This window comes from Microcaecilia unicolor, chromosome 2 (genome assembly GCF_901765095.1).
Source record: "Microcaecilia unicolor chromosome 2, aMicUni1.1, whole genome shotgun sequence".
Taxonomy (NCBI): Eukaryota; Metazoa; Chordata; class Amphibia; order Gymnophiona; family Siphonopidae; genus Microcaecilia; species Microcaecilia unicolor.
Genome location: NC_044032.1, coordinates 440,822,115 through 440,849,821, shown reverse-complemented (window position 1 = coordinate 440,849,821; position 27,707 = coordinate 440,822,115). Strand labels below are relative to the sequence as shown.

The following is a 27,707-nucleotide window of genomic DNA, read 5'->3' as shown; positions in this document are numbered from 1 at the left end:
GACTAATCTGAAAACTACAGTCTTCCAATCTTGCCAGATTTTCTACAACATTTGGGTCTAGGTTTTCACTGGGCCACTTGAGGAAATTCAATTTCTATCTAAGCCTTATTTCACTGTACTCTTTCCTTAGGATCACTTTCTTGATCAGTGGTTCTCAACCCAGTCCTTGGGGAATTCCCAACCAGTCAGGTTTTCAAGAGCATATTCATTATCACTAACTTGAAAACTTGACTGGGTGGGTGTGCCATGAGGACTGAGTTGAGAACCCCTGGTCTAGATGGCAGCCAAACCTTCTCCTCAGGTCTATGACAGATTGGAGCAGGTTTTCCTCCAGGATCTGCCTGTACTTTGCACTATTCACTTTATTTATTTAATGGGCTTTATTAACCACTTTTATAAAGAGATTCACCCAAGGCGGTGTACAGTAGGATTATCCTCGATCTTCGGAAGCCTCCCCATCTCTACTACTGCCAAGTATTCCCACAACATAATGCTGCCCTCACCATACATTACTGTAGAGACAGCATTAGCACAGAGACCACAATGTTCACTTTGGTCTCATCACATCATAAAATCTTAATCACACATGTGCGTGGTGTCCCTTAAGCATTTCATTGTAAACACTATACAGTATATCATATGCCTTTTCTTCAGCAGGAGTTTCTTTCTTGCTGCTCCCTCCCAAAATGCCACATTTCAAGAGCAATTTTGGAACTGTTAAAAAGCAAATTTTCTTCAGTCTCTGCCAGAGACTCTGTAGATTACTAAAGCAATCTTAGGCCCAAACTGACTTTCCTTGGCAGCTTCCTTAACCCATGGTAACTGATTTTGACACTACCCAAGTTAGGCCATCCTTTCAAATGCCTTCCATTTTATGTAGATCTGAAAGTGACCTAAGGGCCAATCAAACACACTGAATTTTCTTAAAGCCTTCCCCTGACCTGTACATTTGAATAACTTTGGTATTATACCAGAGTTCTTTCAGCAGCATGATTAGACTTTCCCTTCAAATTCACTTCACACAACAGAAAGAGCTCTAGTCTTCAGAAGTATTCACATCAGCTCAACTAACTTTATTTGACTTGCAGGTCTTGTTAAAGAATCACAGCTAATTTGGTTCTGCAATGACAGTCTGTAGACTTAAGCAGTAAAGATGTTTTGGTTTCTTGTTTTCAGTATTTCTATAAGTGAAATACTGAAAACATAAGAGTGTGTTGTGCAGATCAGTGAAATTAGCACATTTTGAATGCCATTTTTTTTAAACAGCAGGATGTGAAACACGTACACGAGTGTGGAAACTTTCTACAAGATAATGCATTTAAATTATTTATATTCCACTAATCGGTTCTCAGACTGCAACCAAATTTTTAAAATATCTATGTTTAACCTAATAATGCTCAAACACATAATGGAGTACAAATATAAAATGAAAAGTACATTATATTTATGCACATGTGCAATGCATACAATAAAGACTGCTGTTTATCTGTAGGGGGTGCTAAATAACTTTCTCTGCTTTTGTGTACATCGACAGTTGTCAGTTTAAGCAAATGTTGGCTGAGCTGCTTGCTGCTGAAACAAACGAAAGACAGAGACATCACTACCCGCATCTTTTCAGAGCCCAATCTCCCCACAGTACTAGACACTTATGGTGATGAGGCAGTGATCCTACCCTACTGTTGAAGCCATAGGACAAGGAACCATGCAGAAAGCAATGTGATTTGCACAATAAACAATTCAGTAGAGCAGTGGTCTCCAACAAGCAGCCCCAGAAGTCCTCTGTTACTACTACTCCTTATCATTTCTATAGCGCTACTAGACGTACCCAGCGCTGTACACTTGAACATGAAGAGACAGTCCCTGCTCGACAGAGCTTACAATCTAATTAGGACAGACAAACAGGACAAATAAGAGATAAGGGAATATTAAGGTGAGGATGATAAAATAAGGGTTCTGAACAAGTGAGTAAGGGTTAGGAGTTAAAAGCAGCATCAAAAAGGTGGGCTTTTAGCTTAGATTTGAAGACGGCCAGAGATGGAGCTTGACGTACCGGCTCAGGAAGTCAATTCCAGGCATAAGGTGCAGCAAGATAAAAGGAACGGAGTCTGGAATTAGCGGTGGAGAAGGGTGCAGATAAGAGAGATTTACCCAGTGAATGGAGTTCCCGGGGAGGAATGTAGGGAGAGATGAGAGTGGAGAGGTACTGAGGAGCTGCAGAGTGAATGCACTTATAGGTCAATAAGAGGAGTTTGAACTGTATGCGGAAACGGATAGGAAGCCAGTGAAGTGACTTGAGGAGAGGGCTAATATGAGCTAACACAGGTGTTGCCACCCCAAGGATTGAAACTTGCCGTTCCACATTTTATCCCACCCTGCCTTAGCCCCTCCTCAGCCCCGCCCCATTTTAGCTTCCCCAAACCTCTGAATTACCGACTGCATATGGCTTTAGTGATTTTTTGGCCTGTTCAACAGAAAGCAGGTCTCTTGCACATCTATCCAGCAGCACTGTTTTCTAGAAATCCCTCCCCCTCCAGCTCTCATTCTTAAGGAAATAACAGCACTGGAACACATCAAAGAATCAGAAGCCAGGAAACCACATGCATCACTTATTCAGAAAGACTGTCATATTGCTTTGAAGCCAGCCAGATAATTAACACTGAACGAGAAAGGGCTGTGCTACCCACAGTGTACACGGTCAGAACATTTGCAATCATAGGCTCGCTAACCACACCTGCTTTACCATAGATGACAACTTAGGATAAACTAGTAATGATACTAAAAGCACCCCAACACCATCTGTTATCATCCAGAGAATTCCGTTAAAGAGAAAAAGAAGCAGTTAATGAGATGAATGTAGCTGAGCTGAAGCACACAAAAAACCATCGAAACTGCAGTGTTCATCTAAGTGACATGCTGAGAGAGCAGTTGGTCTTTTGAAGTACTGCAGGGTCTCATCTGTAACCAGCTCCTAGCTGAGCCCTCTCACCCATGTGTAAGAAGAGGCCATTGCCAGGAAGACACTAAATAAAATTTACATTGCAGCAACCAAGCTGCACCTAATGCAATTTAATGAGGAGAAAACACTCACCGTTGTAAACGTCGCAGCAGCAAAAGCTATTCCCCAATTATATCAGAGCAAGTTTCCAATTATTTCAAATCCTGCATATGGTTGGGAAGCCAAAACAGATTCAAGTTCACTGAGTGCCGGGCACAGCAAATGGTAAACTTGAAAAGGGAAAGGGAGTAGCAAGAGTTCTCAAGCGGTACTATCAAGAAAAACAGACTCTTAGACACGGAGGTCAAAATGCTTCAAGCACAGCTGGGTTACATGATCATAAACAAACAGAAATAAAACAATGAAAATAAAATAAGAGCATACCTTTTTTTTTTATTGGACTAACATAAAATTTTTTGATGAGCTTTCGAAGGTAACCCTTCATCAGATCAGAAAACAGCAAATGATGACATGTAACAGAATTGATCTGTGAAACATAAAAGCATTACAATGACACTCTCATGGAGAAGGTAGGGGTGAGTGGGGAGGGGGAGTGAGAAACAGGGAAAGATGGATGGGCGATCAGAGGGTGATTAAGCAGTATAATTTTATTGTTTATGATAGGATAGGAAACTCAGATCTTTGTTAAGTCCAGTCTGGTGGGTGCCAAAGTATTTCAATATTTTAACTTCAAAGGTTTTATGTTCTTGGATGGTTTTGAATTTTCCTTTTAGTATTCTCCTATAAAGTCATTAGTGCAGTGCTCTGGTCTAGCAAAATGCTGTCCTATAGGTGTGGCACCCTGGTTAGCACCATAGTTTCTAATGTGATGTACTACTACTACTACTATTTAGCATTTCTATAGCACTACAAGGCATAAGCAGTGCTGCACAAACATAGAAGAAAGACAGTCCCTGCTCAAAGAGCTTACAATCTAATAGACAAAAAATAAATAAAGTAAGCAAATCAAATCAATTAATGTGAACGGGAAGGAAGAGAGGAGGGTAGGTGGAGGCGAGTGGTTACAAGTGGTTACGAGTCAAAAGCAATGTTAAAGAGGTGGGCTTTCAGTCTAGATTTAAAGGTGGCCAAGGATGGGGCAAGATGCAGGGGCTCAGGAAGTTTATTCCAGGCGTAGGGTGCAGCGAGAGAGAAGGCACGAAGTCTGGAGTTGGCAGTAGTGGAGAAGGGAACAGATAAGAAGGATTTATCCATGGAGCGGAGTGCACGGGAAGGGGTGGAGGGAAGGACGAGTGTGAAGAGATACTGGGGAGCAGCAGAGTGAGTACATTTATAGGTTAGTAGAAGAAGTTTGAACAGGATGCGAAAACGGATAGGGAGCCAGTGAAGGGTCTTGAGTAGAGAGGGGTAGTATGAGTAAAGCGACCCTGGTGGAAGATGAGACGGGCAGCAGAGTTTTGAACCGACTGGAGAGGGGAGATGAGACGGGCAGCAGATTCAATCTAGACTTAAGCATTTGGTGAGAATACTAAAAGGAAATTTCAAGACCATCCGTGAATGTACAGCCTTTGAAGTTAAAATGATAAGTACATAAGTATTGCCATACTGGGAAAGACCAAAGGTCCATCAAGCCCAGCATCCTGTTTCCAACAGTGGCCAATCCAGGTCACAAATACCTGGAAAGATCCCAAAATGATGAAATATTTTGGCACCCACCAGACAGGACTTAAAGATCTGGGTTTCCTATCATATTATAAACCATAAAATTATACTGCTTTATCATCATCCATCCATATCTCCCTGTTTTTCACCCCCCCCCCCCCACCTTCCCCATGAGACTGTCATTGGAATGCTTTTATGTTTCACAGATATATTCTGATATATGTCATCAATTGCTCATTTCTGAATTTCAGATCTGACGTGTTACCTTCAAAAGCTCATCAAAAATATATTGTTAGTCCATTAAATGAGGTATCATCTGTTCTTTCTTTTGTTTTATTTCTATTACCTTTTAAAAGTGGACTAACACAGCTTACCCCACCGGCTTACTAGAAACTGAATCCAACCTAGTATCTTAGTTTTTGGGGGTTCTTTTGTCCACTTGGTCCTCTCAAATTACGAATACCTTTATATAACCTCTAAGAATAAAATGGACAGACTGTTGAACAGGTTGCAAGATATGACGTAAACATTTGCTATGGTTCTTACAAAGGAATTACCTTGTTTATTTAAAGGCATCAGCACAAAAGCCTTTTGGAAGAAACTGGTTTACCCAATTAGTAATCAGAATTTAAGGTGTCTGTGTCAATGATAATTTCTTTTAATATTTCTCTGATAAACTACAGGCTTACAATACACTATTATTCACTTAGATCCTCATATTTCACCCATTCATATGAAAGCATGAAAAAGCTCCTTATTATTACACCCAAAAATTGTGCTCAGCTTAAAGCCTTGCTGCAGGTAGTATCCTTGAGCCAGTAACACAAATAAAATATGCTAGATTCCACAAAATCCTCAAATCGTTCCTATTCAAACAAACCCTCACAAAGAATGACCATATCTCAAACAATTAATTATTACCTGAATTGGTTATTACTCTATTTACCATTAACTTTCTCTTTGCTTCACGTACAATTTTTCATTCATAATAGATTTTCTAAATGTTAAACATCCATAGCTATCCCAGTAGGTTTATGATATATTGTATTGTAAAATTGGATTCTTACAACAAATTACTTTATGTATTATTCTTTGTTATGTATCCTATACTGTTTATTGTAAACCACACTGAACTCAAACTTGTTTGGGATAATGTGGGATATAAATGTCAAAACAAAACCAATAGCGGACTATAGTCAGCACAGGTGAAACACTTAGAAAGAAATAAACGGGGGAAAAGACCTCAGAAAGCTGTGGTCCCCGGCTCAATGGCCGGTTAAAAATCAGTCTGTATCTTTCAAGCCACAGTTCTTCGCTTTAATCATCGGTCATAAAAACCCCCGATCCAACCTAGTGTGTGTTCACAATTTTTTTTTTTTAATTTGTAGAAGTCTTTATTGAGCAGAATAAACATAAAACATAATATGCTATACACGGCTCTAAACATCGTATTCCAAGTGAGCCAACCAGGACAATGAATGAAAAACCAAAATTACCTTATAGAATCATCAGACCCCCAATAACACATTGTATACTTCAATTTTTTAGCCATTTTATTAGGACTCTTCCCACCCTCCCCCCACATACTTAATTCCCCTAGTGTGTTCACAATTTTTAAGGATTTTCTTTTCTTATTGCTTTTATGTAAACAGTACAATCAATGGTAATAAGTCACCTGGACTATTGCAACGCACTATACGCGGGCTGCAAAGAACAGACTATCAAAAAGCTCCAAACTGCCCAGAACACCGCCGCCAGACTTATATTTGGAAAAACTAAATATGAAAGTGCAAAACCCCTAAAAGAGAAACTTCACTGGCTCCCACTCAAGGAACGCATTTGCTTTCAAGATCTGCACATTGGTACACAAAATCATTCACGCAGATGCCCCAATCTACATGCTAAATCTTGTGGACCTACCTCCCAGAAACGCCATAAGATCATCCCGCAAATTTCTCAATCTGCACTTCCCCAGCTGTAAAGGACTAAAATACAAGCTAATACACTCTACCACCTTCTCATACTTGAGCACACAGTTGTGGAATGCACTACCCACAACCCTGAAAACTACCGACGAAATAACTAACTTTTGCAAATCTTTAAAGACACATCTCTTCAACAAAGCCTACAAAGAGAACCCATAGCCTTACAAAACTACCCCATCATCTACCCAGCTATGCCATTTCCCTTTACATACAATCCTCCCTAACACCTACTTCACTCTTCCATTACTTAATCTTTGAACATTACCAATTGTATCTGATACTCTGTAATATCCATGTCATAACAAAACTCTGTAAGCCACATTGAGCCTGCAAATAGGTGGGATAATGTGGGATACAAATGCAATAAAATAAATAAAATATAATATAACAAAAGCTCTCCACAGCAGTTGTCTAATCATAATGTATCAGATCTAAATTGAACTTAGCTTGGCTTGGCTGTGTTTGACTGTCCCTGCCACGGGTATCCAAACCTGATGGATCCGTTTCATCATAAGGCTTCTTCAGGAGATAATGGATACCGGGACTTCTTTGGAGAATCGTGGTTAATCAAACACTGGTGGTTCAACATGAACAGTTTTTATGACCAATGATTAAAGCAAAGAACTGTGGCTTGAAAGATACAGACTGATTTTTAACTGGCCATTGAGCTGGGGACTACAGCTTTCTGAGGTCTTTTCCCCTGGTTTTTTTTTAAGTGTTTCACCTGTGCTGACTATAGTCCGCTATTGGTTTTGACGATAGTTGCTGAACTGAGAGAGCTTCCCCTTAATTCTATTACCTGGATATAAATGTCACAAATAAGTAAATAAATAAAATAGGCTACTCCTATTGGAACAGGGTTTCAAGTTAACAACAAAGGGAGAATTGTTAGAGATTATATATACACCGTCCACAAGGTTCTCACAAGTACCCACATCCTGCACCTGCTGTAAAACAATTATCCACTGCTCTTCATAAAACCTGATTTTGCTCTGCCCTATCAACAACTATCGATGAAGATGTCATGGATGTACAGACCATCATAACCTTTCAGGATGCATTTATGAGTAAGCTCCATCAGTTTGGAATTTGCTAAAATGTACAAAAACAAATCAAAAAAACCCCACAACTCCAAACAGGTTATGTTCATTCCTTTCACGGCACACACAAAAGCCAGGGTATGTCCATCCTCTCAAATTTCTGCTAGGGTTCATCTTAAAAATTTGTAATGTTCCAAACTGGGGCTTACAGGGTGGTAGTATGTACAGGCAACATATCAAGGTGTCCTGGAAGTCCCCCCCCCCCCCCCCCCCATCAAGTTTGTGGCAAACAGATTTGGAACATCAGCATCTTTCTGCTATGCTCTTTGTTTCCGATTGCATCTCTTGGTATGCTTAATAAGCTGTTGTCTCCCCATAGGTATTACAGAATAGCTGGTGATGCTGTTCTTGTGTTTTTCTTCTTTGCCACAAACTTCTTCATTCTCTGCAATTCTGTCGAGGTCACGAGCCCGGTGTTTTTATGCTGCAATAATGTTTTAATGTTTACACAGTTTCCAAGGTGTGAGTCATGCTGCTTTGTTTTTGTTTTGTTTTTTTGCACACAGGCCCTTTGTATCAGCATATTGCACCCAGCAATGAGATGTGCATCTGTCTCCCATTTTGCGCTAATTGGCTTTCTGGAATTCTAGGTGTTGCACCATATTTTGATAACCTCATGTATCACCTGAACCATTTAAATAAATTCTGCCCTACTTGAGGCACATGCATCAATAAGGGAAAAATCCAACCTATTGTTTTCTTGGATTACCGTATATCAATGCATCAGGTATCCACCCAACAGAAGATGAACCATAAGCCAAGCTCAAAGCAAACAAAGCATTCCTGAGGCTTCTCATTTTCTACCACAGCTTTCCTGCTTGCAAGGCAACAGTTGCTGAAAACCCGCCATGACCTTTCTCAAAGCACTGGAATAACCTCACCAGCAGACACAGGTCTTTATGACTATGAAGAACTAATTACTAGATTCTGTGCTTGTCCGTTATGATGAAAGGATACTCGCCCTATGGCGTGGACCTGATCTCAGGCATTGCTTTCCAGATGGAAAGTAGTAACTGTTGCTTGCACAAGAATCTAAACTTCCACAGACCAAAAGTAGACATGTTGATCAGGGAGACTCTGACCATTAAAAGCTGGAGCAAAACAAAGTCAGTCATGTCTATGGATGTGTCTGACAATTATATTGACCATATGTGTGTCTTTATAAAACCACCCTTTAAGTTTTTCTAATTAAATACTTGTCTACAAGCCAGAGAGATCCACTGCAAACATCAATTCCTTAAGGCTTCTGCTTCTTCACATTATCAATACTGTACCCTGCCTTCTTTATTAGAGGTTCAGTGATAGAAACATATCAGCTTGAAGTGGTGCCTCTGGAAAGCATTGTTCCACTATATATATATATATATATATAGAGAGAGAGAGAGAGAGAGAGAGAGAGAGAGAGAGAGAGAAAGAGAGAGATGGGATACAAGCTGAAGAGATCAGACCAAGTGCAAAATAGTCAGCACAAACCATCTGCTCAGAAAGTTATGTATGTAATGGGCGAAAGGAAAGTATATATGTAATGGCTACCCATGAATGATCTTAGCTATGTCACATACGGGTCATCCAGAACTAGAACTTATGCACTAGTCATTGTGAGGGTTGTCATTACTAAAAGTGCTTTTCAAGGGGGCTATTTCAAGCTTATTTTACAAAGTAGATGCCTGCTATCCTTTATTTAAAAAATAAACAACAAAACTAGAACATGGCCAAAAGCATGCCTTTTGGTGCAATCAATCACTTATACCAGCCCTATAGCCAATATAAATGCCTGTGCCTAGATGTGAGCCAGAATGCACGCACATTACAGGCTTTTATAATTTACAAATGTACTTGTGCTCTGCCCAAATTCCACTCGTGTACACACCCACCAGCAAAGTACATACCATCATATTGTGGTGCATTCTTTTCTGCTAATCATTATTTTATTATTTTTATTTATCCAGAACTTGATATACTACTACATCACAAATGCTTCGAAACGGTTTACACATGCAAGTGACCACTTACTCTAACCAATGACTAAATTACCAGCATTTATGCGTGTTCTCAGCACCTAAACTTTGGCGTCCCTTTGTAAACTTACCTTCCTTATGCCAAGTGGCCCTGAACAGATGCTGAAAAAGTTTGATGAGCGAGTGAACCGCATGCCAACAAAAAGCACCATTTCTGTGGAAGCCATGGTCCGGACTTCATATTGGTTTTGTTGGCCTATTTTCAAGAAAGAACTTTCAAATAGAGGCCTACTGAAAATAGCTCAAAGTGAGCTTGGTTTCATCACAAGCATCAGCTATAACAATCACTGCTCTTTTACAGCTATTTGTAACTCATGGGATACCAGACACACACACACCTTATGATAGGACCGCTTTTACCTCTGACAAACATGAGTTTTCTGAAGACTAATTTAATTCACATTGTCATTATTGCTCTCGTCTACCCTTGAGCAAACAGAACAAGCTGAAATAATGGTACAGATGGCCAAAGAGGCTTTAAGAAGGATGAGCAAAGGTGACTGTGCAGTAAGACTGATGAGTCTCTTGCTGAACACATCACTTCATATTTGACTGCTGGCACCACTCTAGCCAAGCTGCTTATGGGGTGTTGTCTCAAGACCTGCCTAAACTGATTCAAATCAGAAAATTATAGCCAAAGAAAACAAATGATTCTATAGACCAGGCGTTCTCAACCTAGTCCTCAGGATATATCAAGCCAGTCTGATTTTCAAGATATCCACAATGGATATGCATGAAATAGATTTGCATACAATGAAGGCAGAGCATGCAAATTTCTTCATGCATATTCATTGTGGATAACCTGAAAATCTGACTAGCTGAGTGCTGACTGGGTTGAGAACCCCGCTTTAGACTTCATCATTCTTACTTGCACTAAGATCTCATTTGCTCAGGGCCGGTGTTAGACATGGTGGGGCCCAAAGACTGCCAGAAGGTTTTGATACCTTTAGTTATGAGCAGGCCTGGGCTCCTGATAGCATGGGGGGAGGGGCACAAGCACCCCCTGGTAGCTGGCCCTGCACTTCCTCAAGGAGCTATTAGATAGGGTTCTGAAACCACAATAATCGTAACAGAGATCCACTGTGAACCAATCTCCTATATAGTACAAATCAAAGATGGACAAGATTAAATTGCAACGCTGAGCAATAATTGACATCCATTCACAAGATACACTACCTTAGAACCCCATTATGGACCAAGTCTTCTGCCATTATTCTAGTTATACCTACAGTCTATGTATGCAGGTGTCACGACTGTGGTCGTGACTCCTCTTTTTACTCACCTTATTTCCCGATGTTCTGCGTCCAAGATGGCTCCTGTCTGTCTTTCCTGTGTGCTCACAGCCTCTCTTTGGTGTCAGTGTGTTCCCTGCTCCTGTCCTGTAGTAAGTGACATCATCAGTGAGAGACTTTATAAGGAAGTGGTGTACTTTGCATTGCCAAGGGTCGTCAGGTTAGTCGGTGTGCTGTTGCACGGTTTACCTAGCCTTGTTCTGTGGGCTCTTGCCCTTCTGCTTTGTTTTGCTCTTGTCTGTGGGCTTCCACTTCTTCTGTTTTGCCTTGTTCACTGTCTGTGTTCCTGTTTGTGGCTGCCTTGCAGCCTTCAGCCTTGGTTCTTGTGTCTGTGCCTACGTGTCCCTGTTTGTGGTGGCTTGTCAGCCTTCAGTCTTGGTTCTGTTCCCTGTGTGTGGAGCTCCGGTCTGTCATTCTGAGTGGCTGCAGTAGCCAGCATTGTCCCTAATTAGCTCTCTGCTGTGCAGGTGGTCTGCTCTTGTTCTACCGTCTGCTTTCTTCCCTCTGTTTGGGAACCCTGCTTCTGCCCAGCTTGTGTGTATATCCTGAACCCCTGTTCCTTCCAAGCTTGTATGTATATCCTGAATCCTGCTCAGCCTGTGTGTATATCCTGAACCCTGCTCCTGCCAAGCTTGTATGAACATCCTAAAACCCCTGCTTCTGCCAAGCTTGTATGTATATCCTGAACCCTGCTTCTGCCAAGTCTTTATGTACGCCATCTGCCTAGTCTGTCTTTGAATCCTGTTCCAGTCCAGCTCCATCCTGTAAGTCCTGCAGGCTGCCTGCACCTAGGGGCTCAACCTCTGGGAATGGCGGTCAGAGCAGGTGAAACCTGGAGCTGCTCCAGTCCTGTTTGCCTCCTGTTTTCCCAGTCCTGTGGTTCCAGCATTGTCTGCCTACAGCCACAGTTCCAGTCCTGTCATTCTGGCCACGTCCATTCCAAGATTCCAGCTCCAGCCTTGCTTGTTTGCCCAGTCCCGGCTGGGGGTTTCAGTCTGCTGCTGCCACTCCTCGACAGTAGCCTAAGGGCTCACGTTCTAGTGACTGTATGTTTTGAACCTGAGATCGTGACAGCAGGATTGTGCTAACCCTCCTGCAGAAAATCATCTTATCTTGACAGATTCAGCATGAATCATTTATGTACCCCTGGAGTGAGCCTTTCTTTCCAGTGAGCAGTAGACTACTCTCAACTGGATGGGTAACTATGTCAACCAAGGGAGGAAGGATGTCACAGCCCGTTATGTAATATCTGAAGCCATGGCTGTCCTCTTGGGTGATGCCCCATTTGCTTTCAATACCAGGCCCAAAGTTTTGTCAGAGGTGTTTCCGACTCCTTCGTGTGGGCACCCAGATCTTTTGAATAGCAATTTTTATCGTTTGCACTATGAATTGTGTTTAATAGCTGTGAAACATATATTATTGTACAATTAGTAGATTTGTAATATTTTATATAATTTGTATCATCACATAAAGCAAGCGTATAAGGTAGGAGAAAAATTTGATAAAACAAACAATTCAGACATTCTTCTAGCAGCCAGTTTTCAATAAATATTTACTATTCTCAATTCAAAAGTACAATCTTTTGTTAACACCTATTAAGCACAATACCTATTACTCCTGGGGGAATTCTGTACAAAAATTTTAAAAATTAGTAATTTTTCAAATTTCTGCATTATTTGTAATTCTTTTGGTAGAATGCCCCCCACTATAAAAGCCTGCCTCTTCTATGTCCTGGACATGACCCCTCCCTTCCAGCTTTTTCCCCAATTCAGGCTCAAACCCCACATTCTCCCCAATTCAGGCTCAAACCCCACCTTCTTCCCCTAGCAGTCTCACTACTCCGATAACTTGAACCCTTCCTAAGCTTATCTCTGACCCTCTCTAGGGCAGGGGCGTAGCCAGACACCCAATTTTGGGTGGGCCTGGGCCCAAGATGGGTGTGACTGTGCAGAAAAACTCTGCCTTGTCCCACAAATGATTTGGTCTCTCCCTCTCTCGCCTGCATGCCATATGGTCTCTCAAACACCCCTCCTCTCCTGCATACCTTTTAAAGAGCAGATTTTCACGGGCAGTGAACAGCAACTAATACACACTGCTCATGTTGGCCCCACAGCCTTCCCTCTCAACTTCCTGTTTCCGCATAGGCGGAAATACATCAGAGAGAAGGCTGTGGGGCCGGTGCAAACAGTATGTATCAGCTGCTGCTCACTGCAGGTGAATATCTGCTATTTACAAGGTAAGCAGGAGGGACAGGCGTTGGAAGTTTTCGGATGGTGAGGCTTGGGGATCCCTGCCAGCCACATCATGTGTGCTGCTACTGGGTGGGCCTGAGCCCAAAGTGGTCCACCCTTGGCTACGCCACTGCTCTAGGGTCTATGCACCCAGCTTTTTTCTTCTATCTCCTCATCCCTGAACAAGATACCCAGTTCTCACCCCATCTTACATCACATGCCCATAATTCTTTCCTCATACCCCACCATATACCCCCAAGCTTTTTCTGTAGTCCCTTCTTGCCCCTCATCATACTCACTCCCACAGCTCTCTCTCTAAGTCGTCCCCCCATATCCCACCATAATTCTCATTCAATCCCAGGTACACCCCCCCCCCCCACCATAGCTCTATGAAACAACTCTCTCCCAGCACTCACAGCTCTCTCACATACCCATTCCTCCCCTATAGCTTTTTGAGAATCCTCCCAATACATTTCCCCAGGGCTTTCCTTGCCCCCCCCTCCCCCTGCATTCCTATTCCTCTCTTCCACAGTACCTCTGGTGTACACACACAGAGATACACTCTTCTGCAATTTATATCCATAAAATTTAGCTCATTGCTTGTTTAGTGTGAATGAAATAATTAGCACGTTCACATTAAACCCAGTATGTTCTCCAGGATATGAGATGGGGAAGAGGGGGAGGGGAAGTCACAGAAAATCTTGCACAACAATATTTAAAGCATTGTAACGGTGACATTTCATTTCTATTCATTAGTGTAGTTTCCTTCATTAAAGCTACAAGGCCAAAATGTGGTGCAGACAACTGTTTTCCAAACTCTCTCCTGTTTTGCCTCTACCTCTAGCTATTCGCTCCAAAATAATACAGGGAGGCCGATATTCAGCCCTCAGGAGGCAGTCCACCTAAGTGCTGCGATTGGTGCTGACCCTGGATATCCAATGCCAGGCTGCTACCGGTGGCCAGCACTAAATATCTAGATTTTTGGGGGAGTGGGGGTGGGGAGTTCAAATATTCAGTGCTGGTCAGTTAAGTTTATTGCAGCCAAAGATAGGACTGCTATTTAGCTGGTCCAATTTGGCTGCTAAACTTAGCTGGCTAGCGCTTGAATATTCGCGGATAGCCATTTATATCGCACGATATAAGAGGTTAGCTGCTATGCACTAACCACAAATATTCAGAGCTGAGATAACTGGCATCTCCCGTTGAATATAAGCAGTTAACCGGCTAAATGCTATTTAACCGGTCAGGAGCCATTCCTGGTCAGTTAAATAGTGCTGAATATTAGCTGGAGAGTGTTTCTCCACCACCCCCCTTTCAGGAAATAATTTGGTGGCTGAGGATTAATATTTAACTGCCCCGGTAAAGCCTACTCATCTAAAGTGTGCCCCTCCTTCATTAAAAATCTGTGAACATTTTGCACTTGAGTACTTTGTGCCAGCCCAGCTCAGGCACATTAGCTCATCGTTTATGTACCATGAGACAGACTGATATCACAGCAGCAGCAGCTGCTCTAGAAACCAGATGCTACCAGAAGAACATTACAAGATGGCTTTCTGGATAACCAAGTGAATCTAAAACTCATTATCCAGTTGGATGGGTCTTTCTATTAGGATGGACAATCATCCTCAAAAGTCATCCTTTAAAACACAAAGAAATCCTGTAGAGAAGGCCTGGAACCAAACAAGCTTAGCAGTGATTAGATGGCAACACCAGTAATTGGAAAGCGAAGCCAGTGCTGGGCAGACTTCTATGCTCTGTGCCCTGATCAGGGCTGGACAGATTCAGCTTCCATAAGTGGAGAAAAAGGCCAGTGACATGCAGACTTCTACAGCCTGTACCCTGAAAACAACAAGGATAAATCAAGATCAAGTATAAGTATACCTTAAACTCATAGTATATCTTGTGTGTGTTACAAGTCACTAGACCTCCTGCACCGGCTCTAACCTGAAACTTTTACTTCAATGAAGGGCCCCCCCCCCCCCCACTAGAGAAAATGCATTTCTAATTTAAAAAAAAAAAAGGTAATCTTTCTTCTCTGTGGAAAGGGCACATGCAGTCGCGTGTACACCAGAGAAGAGAGTACTTTCAATGTTTACTTTTCATACTCCTGGCATTTACTTTTCATTACCTTCGAAAGTCAGTCAAAAAATGTGATAACATTGGTCCAATAAAAAATATATAATCTTATTTTCTTTTCTATATTTTTATTTCTATTTATTACATTACTCCCGGGAAGAATTCTGCATGATTGCACAATGCAGAATTTAAGAACTCCCCTTCCCCCTCAGAATTTTGGAGTTGCGTGCAGAAATTGGCCAGCTGATCTGTGAAAAGGGCACATGCAGTCGCGATCAGAGAAGAGAGTACTTTCAATGTTTACTTTTCAGACTCCTGGCATTTACTTTTCATTACCTTTGAGAGCTAATCAACAAATGTATTAAGTTGGTCCAATAAAAAATATATAATCTTATTTTCTTTTCTATGTTTTATTTCTATTTATTACTTTACTCCCAACAGAATTCTGCATGACTGTGCAATGCAGAATTTGAGCAGAATTCCCCTTCCCCGTAGAATTTTGGAGTTGCCTGCAGAAATTGGCCAGCTACTGGGATCAGAGCATAAAGGCAGCCGGGCTCCTCACAGATTAATTTTTCTGCTTTCCCCAATTTCATCTTTCTACAGCGTCTTCTTATAGCGCAGGAAAGGGCTCAGATTCAGGCATGAATAGCTTTCAGTTTATTTGAGTCTTGCAGTGCTTGTAGACTCCCTTTATTCTCATGAGAAAAGCAAGGCGAAGTGCCCCCCGGTGCATGGAGCCGACATTAACATGGCGCCGTGCACCGATGGGCCGCATGCCCTAAGCAGCGGGGAGCAAGGGGGAGAGGTCAGGACCCCGCCTCGCAGGTGCTCCCCGCTGTGAGGGGCTGGCACAAAGGGGGGTTTAAAACCCCTGGACTGAGCTCGGACGGCCTCTTCGGCGTCCGAGCACCAGTCAGCACCCGCCCGCCCCCCCCTCCCCAAGTGAATATGATTTTTGTACTGTTTTAAAATTGTCGCAGCTTTGGCGAGATATCCAAGCCTGATGGTGTAAGCTAAACAGCTGGGATAGCTGCGCTTACGGTTGAGATCCCTTGCTGCAAGGCGGGGAGCTCGGTTTACGATTGGTCAGTCTTGCTGTGACGGCGGACTGGGTTGGCTACTAAGCCGCGAGCTGATTGGCTTGGGTATACCTGGGGGTTTATGCTTATAAAGTTGTTTGGATTTAAAATAAAGCTGCGGCCAAGTCTTGCTATGTTTAAGAAATTACCATGTCTCTCGAGTGATTATTATGCATTGTAACTAATACCCCGGGCCCAAGGGTCTCGGTTGCCTATGTTATGAAAGGAGAGCCCAGCTGGAGAATACAGGGTACCATGTGGATGCAAGGCAGTGACAGCCATGTGGTGCACTAAGAAAAAAAAATGCTCAGTGAGAGGAAAGATGATGAACCGGGCTTTTATACTCTGATCCTGGCAGTTGGTTGCTTTGGCTAGGAACTGTCTGCTTCTTTAGGTGGGGGCTTTTGAGCAAACTGGCTATCTGCTTATCAGAAGGTGGGGGGTGGGGGGAAGCCAGGCTCACTGACTGCTTGAGTGGGAGAGCAGGCAGGTTATTTGAGGAAGAAGTGAGGCTGGACAGCTGGTTTTGGGTCAGCAGATTAGTTTCTGGCTGTATGACTGGTGAGGGGTTGGAGATAACAGGCTGGCCTGTAGGGGTGACTGCCTACTGCCTGATTGGGAAAAAAAATGGTGAGGACACAAGTTGAGCATGAAGAGGGAGTGTGTGCGTTTAGGGGACAGGGTGGCCAGAGGGCAAGGGGTTTAGGGCTTATGATTTTTCTGGATTTTTATTCATCGGTTCATGGAATCTGACAGAAGATCTCAGCTGCCACCACCCACTGACTTTGTGAAAGTACATTACCAATTTTGATTATCCAACCGTTACTAATCTGACCATCTGGCATACCTACTACTACTTATTTCTATAGCACTACTAGATGTACGCAGCGCTGTACACTGGACTTGAAAAGACAGTCCCTGCTTGACAGAGCTTACAATCTAATTAGAACAAACAAACAAACAGGACAAATAAGGGATAAGGGAATTACTAAGGTAGAAATGATAAAACATGGGTATAGAACAACTGACGGACTTCCCCAGTGACGTCATCATCAGCTCTACGTTGTTTCAGTCTTTTGGTAAAAGAATTTTTGAAAATCAGTAACTCTGCGCCTTTGTTTTATGAATTGTTTGAGGGGTTAGGTTACCATTGTTTTCCATATTACCCGACTTTTCAATTATCTGACAATGGGTCAGTTAACTTTAGGTCGAATAATCGAGGCTGTACTTGTACTGCCATTGTTATTGCAACAATTAGCCAACTCCAAGCTTTCTTCAGGTGTTACAGACTGAAAGTAAGAGCGCCCAAAACCAGAACCTATAGTTATGATGTGCATGATGGGTATTCTTAGGGGAAGTCTGCCCTAAAATCCTTAAAAATCCTGCATATTTGAGAAATAACACTTTTTTTGCTATTGCATTTGAATTATTTATGGCTCAAGGATAGTGGTTATATTGAGCTATTGTGACAAAAGATACATAGAACTGAATATACAGAAACCGTAGGATAGGATAGGATAGAATAGGATGATCCTCTAACACATCTCCAAGGACACTAAAGTCCTCTCAAGGACTATCACTAACCACACCCTCTCCAAGAGACATTACATGATGTGATACCTGCAAGCGAGTCTTCTCCGAAGTAGCCCCCACACTCTGGAATGCACTCCCTAAAAGGCTTTGCTTAACACAAGACTATCTCTACTTTAAGGAAGCAGGTGAAAGCTTGGTTCTTCAACCAGGCCTTTAATGGAAGTAGTAACTAACTTGATAGTGTCACTCACACACAAAAGGAGTGACACAGGCTGCACCTACTGCAGCAGGATACGTTTATCCACTCCTACCCTAGCTGAGATAATATTTAAACCACCTCTCTGACCTCATGTGCACCTCTCTTTAAATTAGCCACCTTATTTTCTAACTCCTCTTACTCTCTTACCTATCTATATATGTTAACCATCTCTCTGGCCTCATATGCAACTTTCTTTAAGTTAGACACCTTACTTTCTAACTCTTATCTCTTGCCTATCTGTATGTTCCATCTTTGCTTATACCCTTCACTGTCAATTAAAATGTTCTATTACGTATTGTGTTGACATTGTAAGTAGTATACTATGCCATACTTTGTATTGTTATTTGAATATTTTTACTGCTGTAATTTTCTATTGCTCATGTTTGATTTATTCTTACTGTACACCGCCTTGAGTGAATTCCTTCAAAAAGGCAGTGAAGAAATCCTACTAAAATAATAAAACTTAATATACTGAAACTGTATTTACAGAAATTTCACAAGATAGGAAAAAAATTGTAAAAAAGGACTCCATTTCCCCTTCATTGCCCCAGGTACAAAATAAGTACCTGTGTATATGTAAACCACTTTGAATGTAGTTGCAAAATATCACAGAAAGGCGGTATATCAAGTCCCATTTCCCTTTATGTATATTTGAGCTCATCACTCAATGTGTGAGCATGCAGCATTTTTAACTCCTGGAAAAGGTGTGCAAGTTCATTGCCAAGCTAAACCTGTAGAGCATCTGAGAAAGCAACAGCAAAACTTGGATGTAAAAAGTGAAGGGAAGCAGGAAACCCTTCTGGTTCTGACTACCTCCTGCTTCAAAATAAAGTCAAACTGTACAAAAGCAACCCACTGCACTGTAGCGCTATAGAAATGATAAGTAGTAGTACTTCTTGCTCCACCTTCAGTGCTAAGTGCTGTCTAGACAAAATTAAAATGAGCAATACAACCGAACCACAGCAGTCGGGAAACCACACAGAAGGTTTCAAGCAAAGCTCTACTGCTGTACAAACCTTTATTCTCCACAACAGAGCTGCAGGTTTATTCAGTGGGTCATCTATGTTTCTAGGCAGACACAATCCAAACTCATTAATGCCCTTCTATTTACAATGATCATCTCAAGAAAAATACTGAGCTCGTGACTACAGAATTTTGGTCTTGAAATAGGATAGTTCCTCAAATATAAGGGGACTAGACTTCTTTTCTTTCTTTGCTATTCTAAACGACATAATGTTGAATCATTTCTCACTTGTTCTTGTGGTACCTGGTGTGGTACTGGCAGCTCTGACCTGGTCCTAGAACTATAGTGTGTGCTCATGTTTCCTCTTTGCTTTATCCTGATTTCCAGATCTTAAGCCCTTCTTAACGTCAGTGCCCCAAGACTCCTCGCTCTCATCTTTTGCTCTCATGTTCCAGTGTTACATTACTGAATCTGCCACTACAACATCAAAGTAACTGAGCACCAAATCTCCCTTTCCTTTCAGGGATTCCCCACCCCCAACTACCCATCATCTCAAGAGCTCTCGTTTGAGTCACATCCTTCCAGCTGATGTGCCTGTATATTCTCTTTGAGATCGCTCTTCAGTATTAGTCAATTTAAATGTTAGAAATCAAGGTCAACCAGACAAACTCTTTTACAGTACTGAATACATCTGTAATCAGCTTTTAAGAGTTCAGTTCCCTCTCTCTCTCTCTCATTTGTGCACTGCCAAAATATACTCTACCAAGTGAAACACCACTTCTCTTTCAAATCCCCCACTCCCCCCTTCATTTATCTCTCCCCAACAGTTTCTCTTATTAGTTCTTCCCTTCTGGCTTGACACATGTAATCACCACAAGGCCTCTCTCAATTTACTCCCATCAGAGGGTCCTCATTAATTTGTTTTATGCATCTTAGCACACCCATGGTACACAGGAAGTGAACCTTTAACAAAAACCCTAGGTCTGTGCTTTCAGGGTTCCCTTCTCCTGGGCTGTGAATACAGATGCCAAGTTTCACTCAGTAGGTGCGTTACAAGTATTTGAAGACTCTCTCCCTCTGTGCCCTTCTCTCTCTCATTACAGCCACAGTGCCAGTGCACCGATCCTGATCATTCCTTCCATGCGAGGTAAGCCCAAGAGAAGAAAATCCCAGTGGCCTATCCCATAGGAAGAAATATGAGCACATCTTCCGGTGTCCTTTGCCTCTCCTATCCACCCCTTTTCCCAATACACCTGCCATGAAACCTGTGAACATAATTCCCGTCACGGAGCGGAAGCAATTTTCAGCCCCCAAAATTTTCACTAACAATTAATTAGTTACCTGAGCAAATTCCTTTGAAAACTGTCCCCTTGTTTTCACTGCCTACATCAGGGGTGGGCAACCTGCGGCCTGCAAGACCATGGACATTATAAACAGAAAAAAGGCCCCACAAATGTCATTAACCAGAGTTTTGTTGTATCCTTCAGTTGTTCCACTGACAACAGGACAAGACTTGTTTGACAGTGTTAGCAACTGTTTGGAAAGACAGAAGTATATGGTAACAGACCATTCTAGTAATAATTTATGTTTGCTAAGTCATCACACTGAGTTTTGTTGGTCTTGAATTACACGGTGTATGCATTAGGGATAATACTGACATTCATGGAGACCAGGGGTGTGCAACCTTTATACACAGAGGGTCTCGTCCTTCAGAAGCACCAAAGAAAAATTTCCAAGTTTATTCCCTGGACATACCATCAGAAAATTCTCACTCTAGGCATGTCTGCTGTGAGAAATGCTGAACTAATAAAGCCCACACATCCACACAGGTATATGTGGATCAAAAATACAAAACGTAAAAAAAATATATATCTGTTCAGGATCCCCTTGACTCCTCCCCCCTGCCCATGTCCTGAAAATTTGGTGTAATAGGATGTCAAATGTAAAAGATTTGTGTGTATATCAGAAATCTTTTCTTTACTCCTCCCCCAGAGATCTGCTAAGCCATCTTTCTCTCTGGAAACAAAGTCATTTGTTTTCTCACCTTTTAATATTGGGCTGAAAACGTCAGGTCCAATAATCAAATGATTTATATACTTTGTTATGTTCCTAAAATGGTTTCTTTGAAAATGTACTAAATGTATGCTCAAAATTTCACTAAACTGTTAAATTTAGGAGCATAAAACATGGGTGCAACAGAGGCAGGTTTAGGGTGGGGGGAATAAGTTAAGAGCTTAGCACTGACTTTCAACACTAGGCTCATAAATATAAGTAAGTGAATGGCAGGCTTACTTCTATAAGCATAACTTAAGATCCTAAATTAAGATGAATTTTCAGCTGAAAACTTCTGGCTCCAAAAATTGGAGGAAAATAGGGCACAAATTTAGGACCCCAGCTTTGTCTGAATATCAGGCCACTAATTTTATTATATTACATTTATCAACAAAAATAAGCCAAAACAATCCCTGCAGCTCAGCCTTCATTGTAGATAGGGCTGAACCGAATATTAGTATTTGACTCGATTCAGCCCCAAACAGAGCCTTGAATACATTATTCGTATTTGGTCAAATAGTGATTTAAATTCAAATATGAATAATCTTACTGAAGTAAACACTTGATCTCCGATTTCTTGTTGCTTCTTTTATTATTTACTAGTAAAACAGGCCCGTTTCTGACACAAATGAAATGGGTGCTAGCAAGGTTTTCCTTGGAGAGTGTATGTTTGAAAGAGTGTGTGTGAGAGTGACTGTGTGAGAGAGAGTGAATGTGCGAGTGTGTGTGTGTGTGACAGAGAGCGATCAAGACTGAGTGCGAGTGTGTGTGTGACAGAGTGTAAGTGAGAGTGTGTGCCAGGGGCCCCCTTCCTCCAAGTTCCAGCGTCACCCCTTCCTCCGAGTTCCAGGGTCGTTGTCACCCTCCCCCTTCCTCCATGTTCCAGGGTCATTGTCACCCCCCCTTCCTCCATGTTCCAGGGTCGTTGTCACCCCCCCCTCCCTCCGAGTTCCAGGGTCGTCCCCCCGCTTTTTTTTTTGTTTCCTAGTTTTTGTACAGGTGGTGCATTCCCTCCTTTCCTCCTCTCCTCTCGTCCCCTCCCCCGAGTTCCAAACCCCTCTCCTCCACCGAGTTCCAGACACCCCCCGCCCTCCCTCCTTTCTTCCTGGCCCCCTCCTCCCCCCCCCCCCCGAGTTCCAGGCCCCCTTCTCTCCCTCCCTCCTTCCTGGGCCCCTCCCCCCCCTAGTTCCAGACTCCCCTCCCTCCCCCGAGTTCCAGACCCCACCTCCCTGCCTCCCTCCGATTTCCAGAACCCCCTCCGAGTTTCTGACCCCTGGACCCTCCTGACGCGACCCACTCAAGCCCCCCTTCCCGCCAACCCTCCCCCGCCACCATCACGTACCTGTGCTGGCAGGGGACCCCAACCCCTGCCAGCCAAACTCCTCTTCTCGGCTGCGCGGCTTGGACGAATCACCTGATCAAGTTGCAATCTGTCAGACACACGCACGCAGATTACAACTTGATCAGATGATTCGTCCAAAGTCGAAAGTCAACTGGCAGCCAAAGAAGGCATTGAAGGAGTGGTGAAGCATGGTCGCGGCGATCTGCCTTGCAGAGAAGACGCGCTGCTGTGTTCTGCAGAGTTTGTAACCGTTTCATATTCGATTTAGTAACGTCAGCATAAACAATATTACAAAAGTAATATCTAGAAAGATCACAAGCATACAGAAGGGTGAAAAGAGAATCGGCATCAAGTAAGGAAGGAATGGACTGATCTTAAGCCTGCGTAAAGTAAAAACCAGATTTGACTACTTGAGAAATCCGAGGTGAAAGGATACTGCTGAGTCAATGATGACAGAATATCAGCTCAACCGGTTACGGCAGCCAAAAATGAAACCGGATATTCACCGCCGGTCACTGGAAATGGCCCAGCATCGAATATCCGGGGTCAGTGCCGATGCGGCACTTATGAGGGCTGCCTCATGCCGGATGAATATCAGCCCCATAGGATCCAGTTTCAACTATGGAATGTAATTCTATGTCTTATGACATTCAAAATGATTTTCTTTGTGCAAACATTGCTACATGTGGGGAATTTCTCTTTCCAAAGCTATTCTGGATTGGAGAGGGGGTACCATTGTACACAGGAATCTCAATTTTAGGATTTAACCAATAAACATCAGTAAACATCCTTGATGCAAAGAGATTAAAAATGGAAAAACATTGGCAAGACACTCTTAGTACTTTCTCACCCTTCCCCCTGTCTGCCTTGGATCTTTCAATCTATTTTTATGCTTTTTCCATACTGACAATTCTTTAGATGCATGAAACTATGCATTTAATTCAACAAGGAAAGATACTCAGCGATAGCACCTGTACCACATAGATGGAAAAGAAAAACACATTCCCAATTTATAAGCCCCTGAAAATAGAAGCCTTCATTATCGATCAGAGGTTCTCAACCCAGTCCTCAGGACACACTTAGCCAATCAGGTTTTCAGAATATCCTTTTCAGGATATCCACAATGAATACACATGAGATAGATTTGAATACAATGGAGGTAGTGCATGCAAAAATCTCTCTCATGCATATTCATTATGAGTATCCTAAAAACCTGACTGGCTAGGTGTGTCCTGAGGACTGTGTTGAGAACCCCTGTTATAGATGGTCCATTTGGTTAAAAGAGGGACATAATTTTTTCAGTTTAGCATGCTTAAAAAAAAAAAAAAAAACTTAAAAAACGTTTTGTGGATAAGACTATGGCTTTCAGTTATGTGCACTGTATTTTAATCTACATTATACTCTCCTCCTTGCATTCAAAAATTGTAAAGAAGTCAGTCTCGTTTTGAAATTTGCACACATTTAAAGACATTCCAACCCTTACTGGCCCATTTTCTCGAAACTGGGAACCTTCAGCTGCATGTCATACAGGAGTCGGGTCATCCAAAATGCATTGCTACACACCTCCTTCCACCACTTTTCACAGCTCTAGAACTAACCCTAGAATGCATGTAAACTATGAAAAGAAAAAGTAAAGGTACATGGATATCAGAAAGCACCCTGAGCAGCGGAGTATGCACACAGGCAGGCAAACTGGCAAAATAAGCGAGGCACGTACCGGCCATGACTGCAGTGTACGGCTGGGTAGCATCAAATGGGCACTTCCCTCGTCCACTCTCGTTGTGTCTTACATCATGGAAATCCACTACGTTCTGAAAGAGGGAGTTTTGTTGAATGAACAAACGCACAAGAGACAGGACAAAGAATGGCTAAGAATAGATGAGCATAAGGAATGGCAGACTGGTAATATCCTACTTAAGAGATTTGGAATAAATAATTAAAATAGACAGACACCAATTTCACCTCTGCTCCCACTCCCCCAACCTTGTTCCCTCCTCGCTGGAAAACACATACAAATGTCTAAGCTTTCCCTTTTTCCTTCCTCTCCTCACATCCTAACCTCTCCCATTAAATGCATAAGATTATCTAAGGAGAACTGCCTACGTCTTTTAAAACAACTTAATCCCCGTATTGCTCATTATGCAGCAGCAGCACGTTTACCAGCCAGGCCTCCATGCACAACAGACTGAGGAAAGTGGGCAAGAAGGGGAAAGGGCTACATGGCATATACAAAACTCCAATGCCCTGCCACAAACCCCGAAGTACAGAGGAGGAGGTAAGTTAGTCAGAGCTTCAATAACCACAAACACAGAAAAGGAGTAAGGGGGAGTGGATGAGAGGAAGGATGTACGAGAAAGCTACATCCTGATCAGAGTTACCAGTTTTTTAGTGTCTCAGAGGGAGTTTAAGATTATTAGGCCTTTCCAGATTCTAGACTACTGCAGTCTTCCAATAATTATCAGCCCGTTAGTGTACTACTTTCATCTCAAGCAGGAAACAATCTGCTTTGAAATCAGACTGAAATAACCAACTATACACAGCATTACAATGAAGTAAAAAAAAAAAAAAAAAAAGAAGAAGAAGAAATAGAAAATGAACTAGTTGCCCCCCACTGAAGATTCACCAGACACTACTGGAGGCCCCTCTGCCCAGCCCATACATACTCAGCATTCTCCTCTCGCCTTGCTCCCACCCCAGTTTTGTTTGAAGGGAACAACTCGACCAACTTCCTTCTCCCTCAAGCACCCTCTGCTGCCCTGTGATACTGAAGGTTTCTAGGGACTGTATGCTGGCATTCTCTCTTTCTACAAACTGGAGAAACTAGAGACTGACCAAAAGACGAACAACCACAGAACATGTTCCTTGATGACACTTTATTCGAATCACCAGTAGAAGGGTCCTTCTACTGGTGCTTCAAAAAGTATTATCAAGCAACATTTTCTGTGGTGGTTCGTCTTTTGGTCGGCCTCTACTTTCTCCTGTTTGTGCTGCTTTCTCATACAAGTTCCTCCTTGTTTGCTGTGCCCACATCCTCTCTTCCTAGCCACCCCTCTCTGGTGCTGTAGGCATACCACCACCACCCCCCCTTCAGTACACAGCTCCTTCAGTCACAACATCCCTACGTGGGTACATGCCACAGCAGGGTGTGCAAGTGCCATGTCCTGCACATGCACATCCCTCCAATCACCACAAGACCCCAGCCTAAGTGTATTCAAAAAGATAGATAGTCATGTATTTCCTAATTTTGGGGTACCATCCAATCATCCTAAGCTCCCTGAGCGGCACTAAAACATACCAGCAAAGAGTGCTGGGGGTAGTAGTGGGGAGAATGGAGAGGAGTCCAATCCTAGGGCAGAGGCTCCCAGCATTTTAAAGCACAAACAACTTGAGAAACAATTTTTCCTTTTTCCAAAGACAGACACTGCACACCACCACACAGAAGAGAGAAGGGCTTATTTCAAAACAGTCTTAGAGCTGTCAACACACACTACAGTAAATCACTTGCGAGATTTGCATGGATGGGATGTCCTGGAATTCACAAGGAGCACTGCCAGTTGTTCTCTAACAAGGTCATTTAATTCAGCAGCGTGTGTTTTCAAAACGGCGCCTTAATATTTAAAGAAACATGACGACATTTGTTTAAATATTAAGGCACCATTTTGAGAACACACGCTGCTGAATTAAATACTCTTAACAAGGGGAACCAAGAGATCTCTTATTTATTTATTTAGCCTGTCCTGACAGCGCCCAGAACGGGTTACAGAATTATATGCATAATATAATAAAACAATACAACATATAACAAAATAAAATTAGACAATGACTTCCAGCCTGACAATTTCCATTTCAATTAATAAAATTGCTAAATTAAAACAAGTTTCAGCAGTCTTACAAAATCCCCAAAGATCATTAATGGATCTCAAAGAGGGAGGAACATTGTTCCACAACCAGGTCTCTGGATAACCAAGCAATACCTAGGTCATCACCATGCACTCAAATATAGTACTTTAAAAATAGTAATAATAAAAAGTGGTCAAAGGCTAACCAGAGCTACTTACTTTGCATGAAACCCTAAAGCAAAGGATTCCTGAGTGCACCCAGCATCACCGTGAGCTTGCAAATATGGAAAAGACTGGGAAGAGACTTCAAGCCAGTTCCCTAACAAAAACATACTCCAGTGCAGTGGTTCCCAAACCTAGTCCTGGAGGCACCCCAGCCAGTCAGATTTTCAGGATATCCATAATGAATATTAATGAGAGAGATTTTGCATCCACTGCCTCCACTACAAGCAAATCTCTCTCATGAATATTCATTTTGGATATCCTAAAAATCTGACTGGCTGGGGTGCTTTCAGGACCAGGTTTGGGAACCACTGCTCAACTCGCACAACGCCATCCACTCTTTCAATTCTTTTAACAACTCACCACTCCTACTTACAATGAGACCACAGTAAGGATTGAAGGCATGGGTCCCACACACATAGATGTGAGTGTGGTTGACATACTCCAGGATTCGAATGTAATTGTGACATTCAAACTGAAAGAGAGTAAAACGAAGAATGAAAATTTGCAAGACTTATATTATTTAAATAGACATTCAATGGGCTAAATGATCTTTGCCTGATGTCATCTACTTTCTTACTATGGTATTTTGAAATATTATCTAAAATCTTCCGTCCTAAGCCTAGAAACATATGAAGGTGCAAACACACACCGAATCACCATGATATGCATATATATATATTTTTTAAACCTGTCTCTGCACCCAAATGTGGGTCATTCATTCATTGATTCCAGAACTCACTCTAACCTACATCACACCCTAGAGAAACCCACTATTATATTGCCATCTCTCCAATCCACAGACTACCCCCAAACTGAGATTTTAAAGCATGATAGGCAAGAGCCCATCAACAGACTACACAGAGATGACAAATACCTTCATGACTTTTCAACATGTACATTACCCCCACCATATCTCAGTACATAGTTTTGTATGAAGGTACAAGGCTTGCCTTGAATTGGTCTACTGATCTTGAAGTACCAGTTCAACTAGGACAAACCTACCCCACTAATCTCATTTCAAGAGATCTTTGTGAGAATGGGTGTCAGAGCATCCAACCAGCAGATGAAATTTACAACAGGCAAGTGCAACA

At 42.3% G+C, this 27,707-nt stretch overlaps 1 protein-coding gene across 2 annotated transcripts in view; it reads right to left on the bottom strand.

The window, feature by feature from the left end:
* Positions 1-27,707, bottom strand: part of SEMA4F (ssemaphorin 4F) — a 257,897-nt gene that overhangs the window by 45,313 nt on the left and 184,877 nt on the right. For both annotated transcript variants that reach the window (XM_030190860.1, XM_030190861.1), the window contains exons 4-5: positions 26,990-27,088; positions 24,270-24,363 (exon numbers count right to left, since the gene is read on the bottom strand). In XM_030190860.1, the coding sequence (XP_030046720.1) occupies positions 24,270-24,363; positions 26,990-27,088 (193 nt within the window). The remainder of the gene's footprint in view (positions 1-24,269; positions 24,364-26,989; positions 27,089-27,707) is intronic.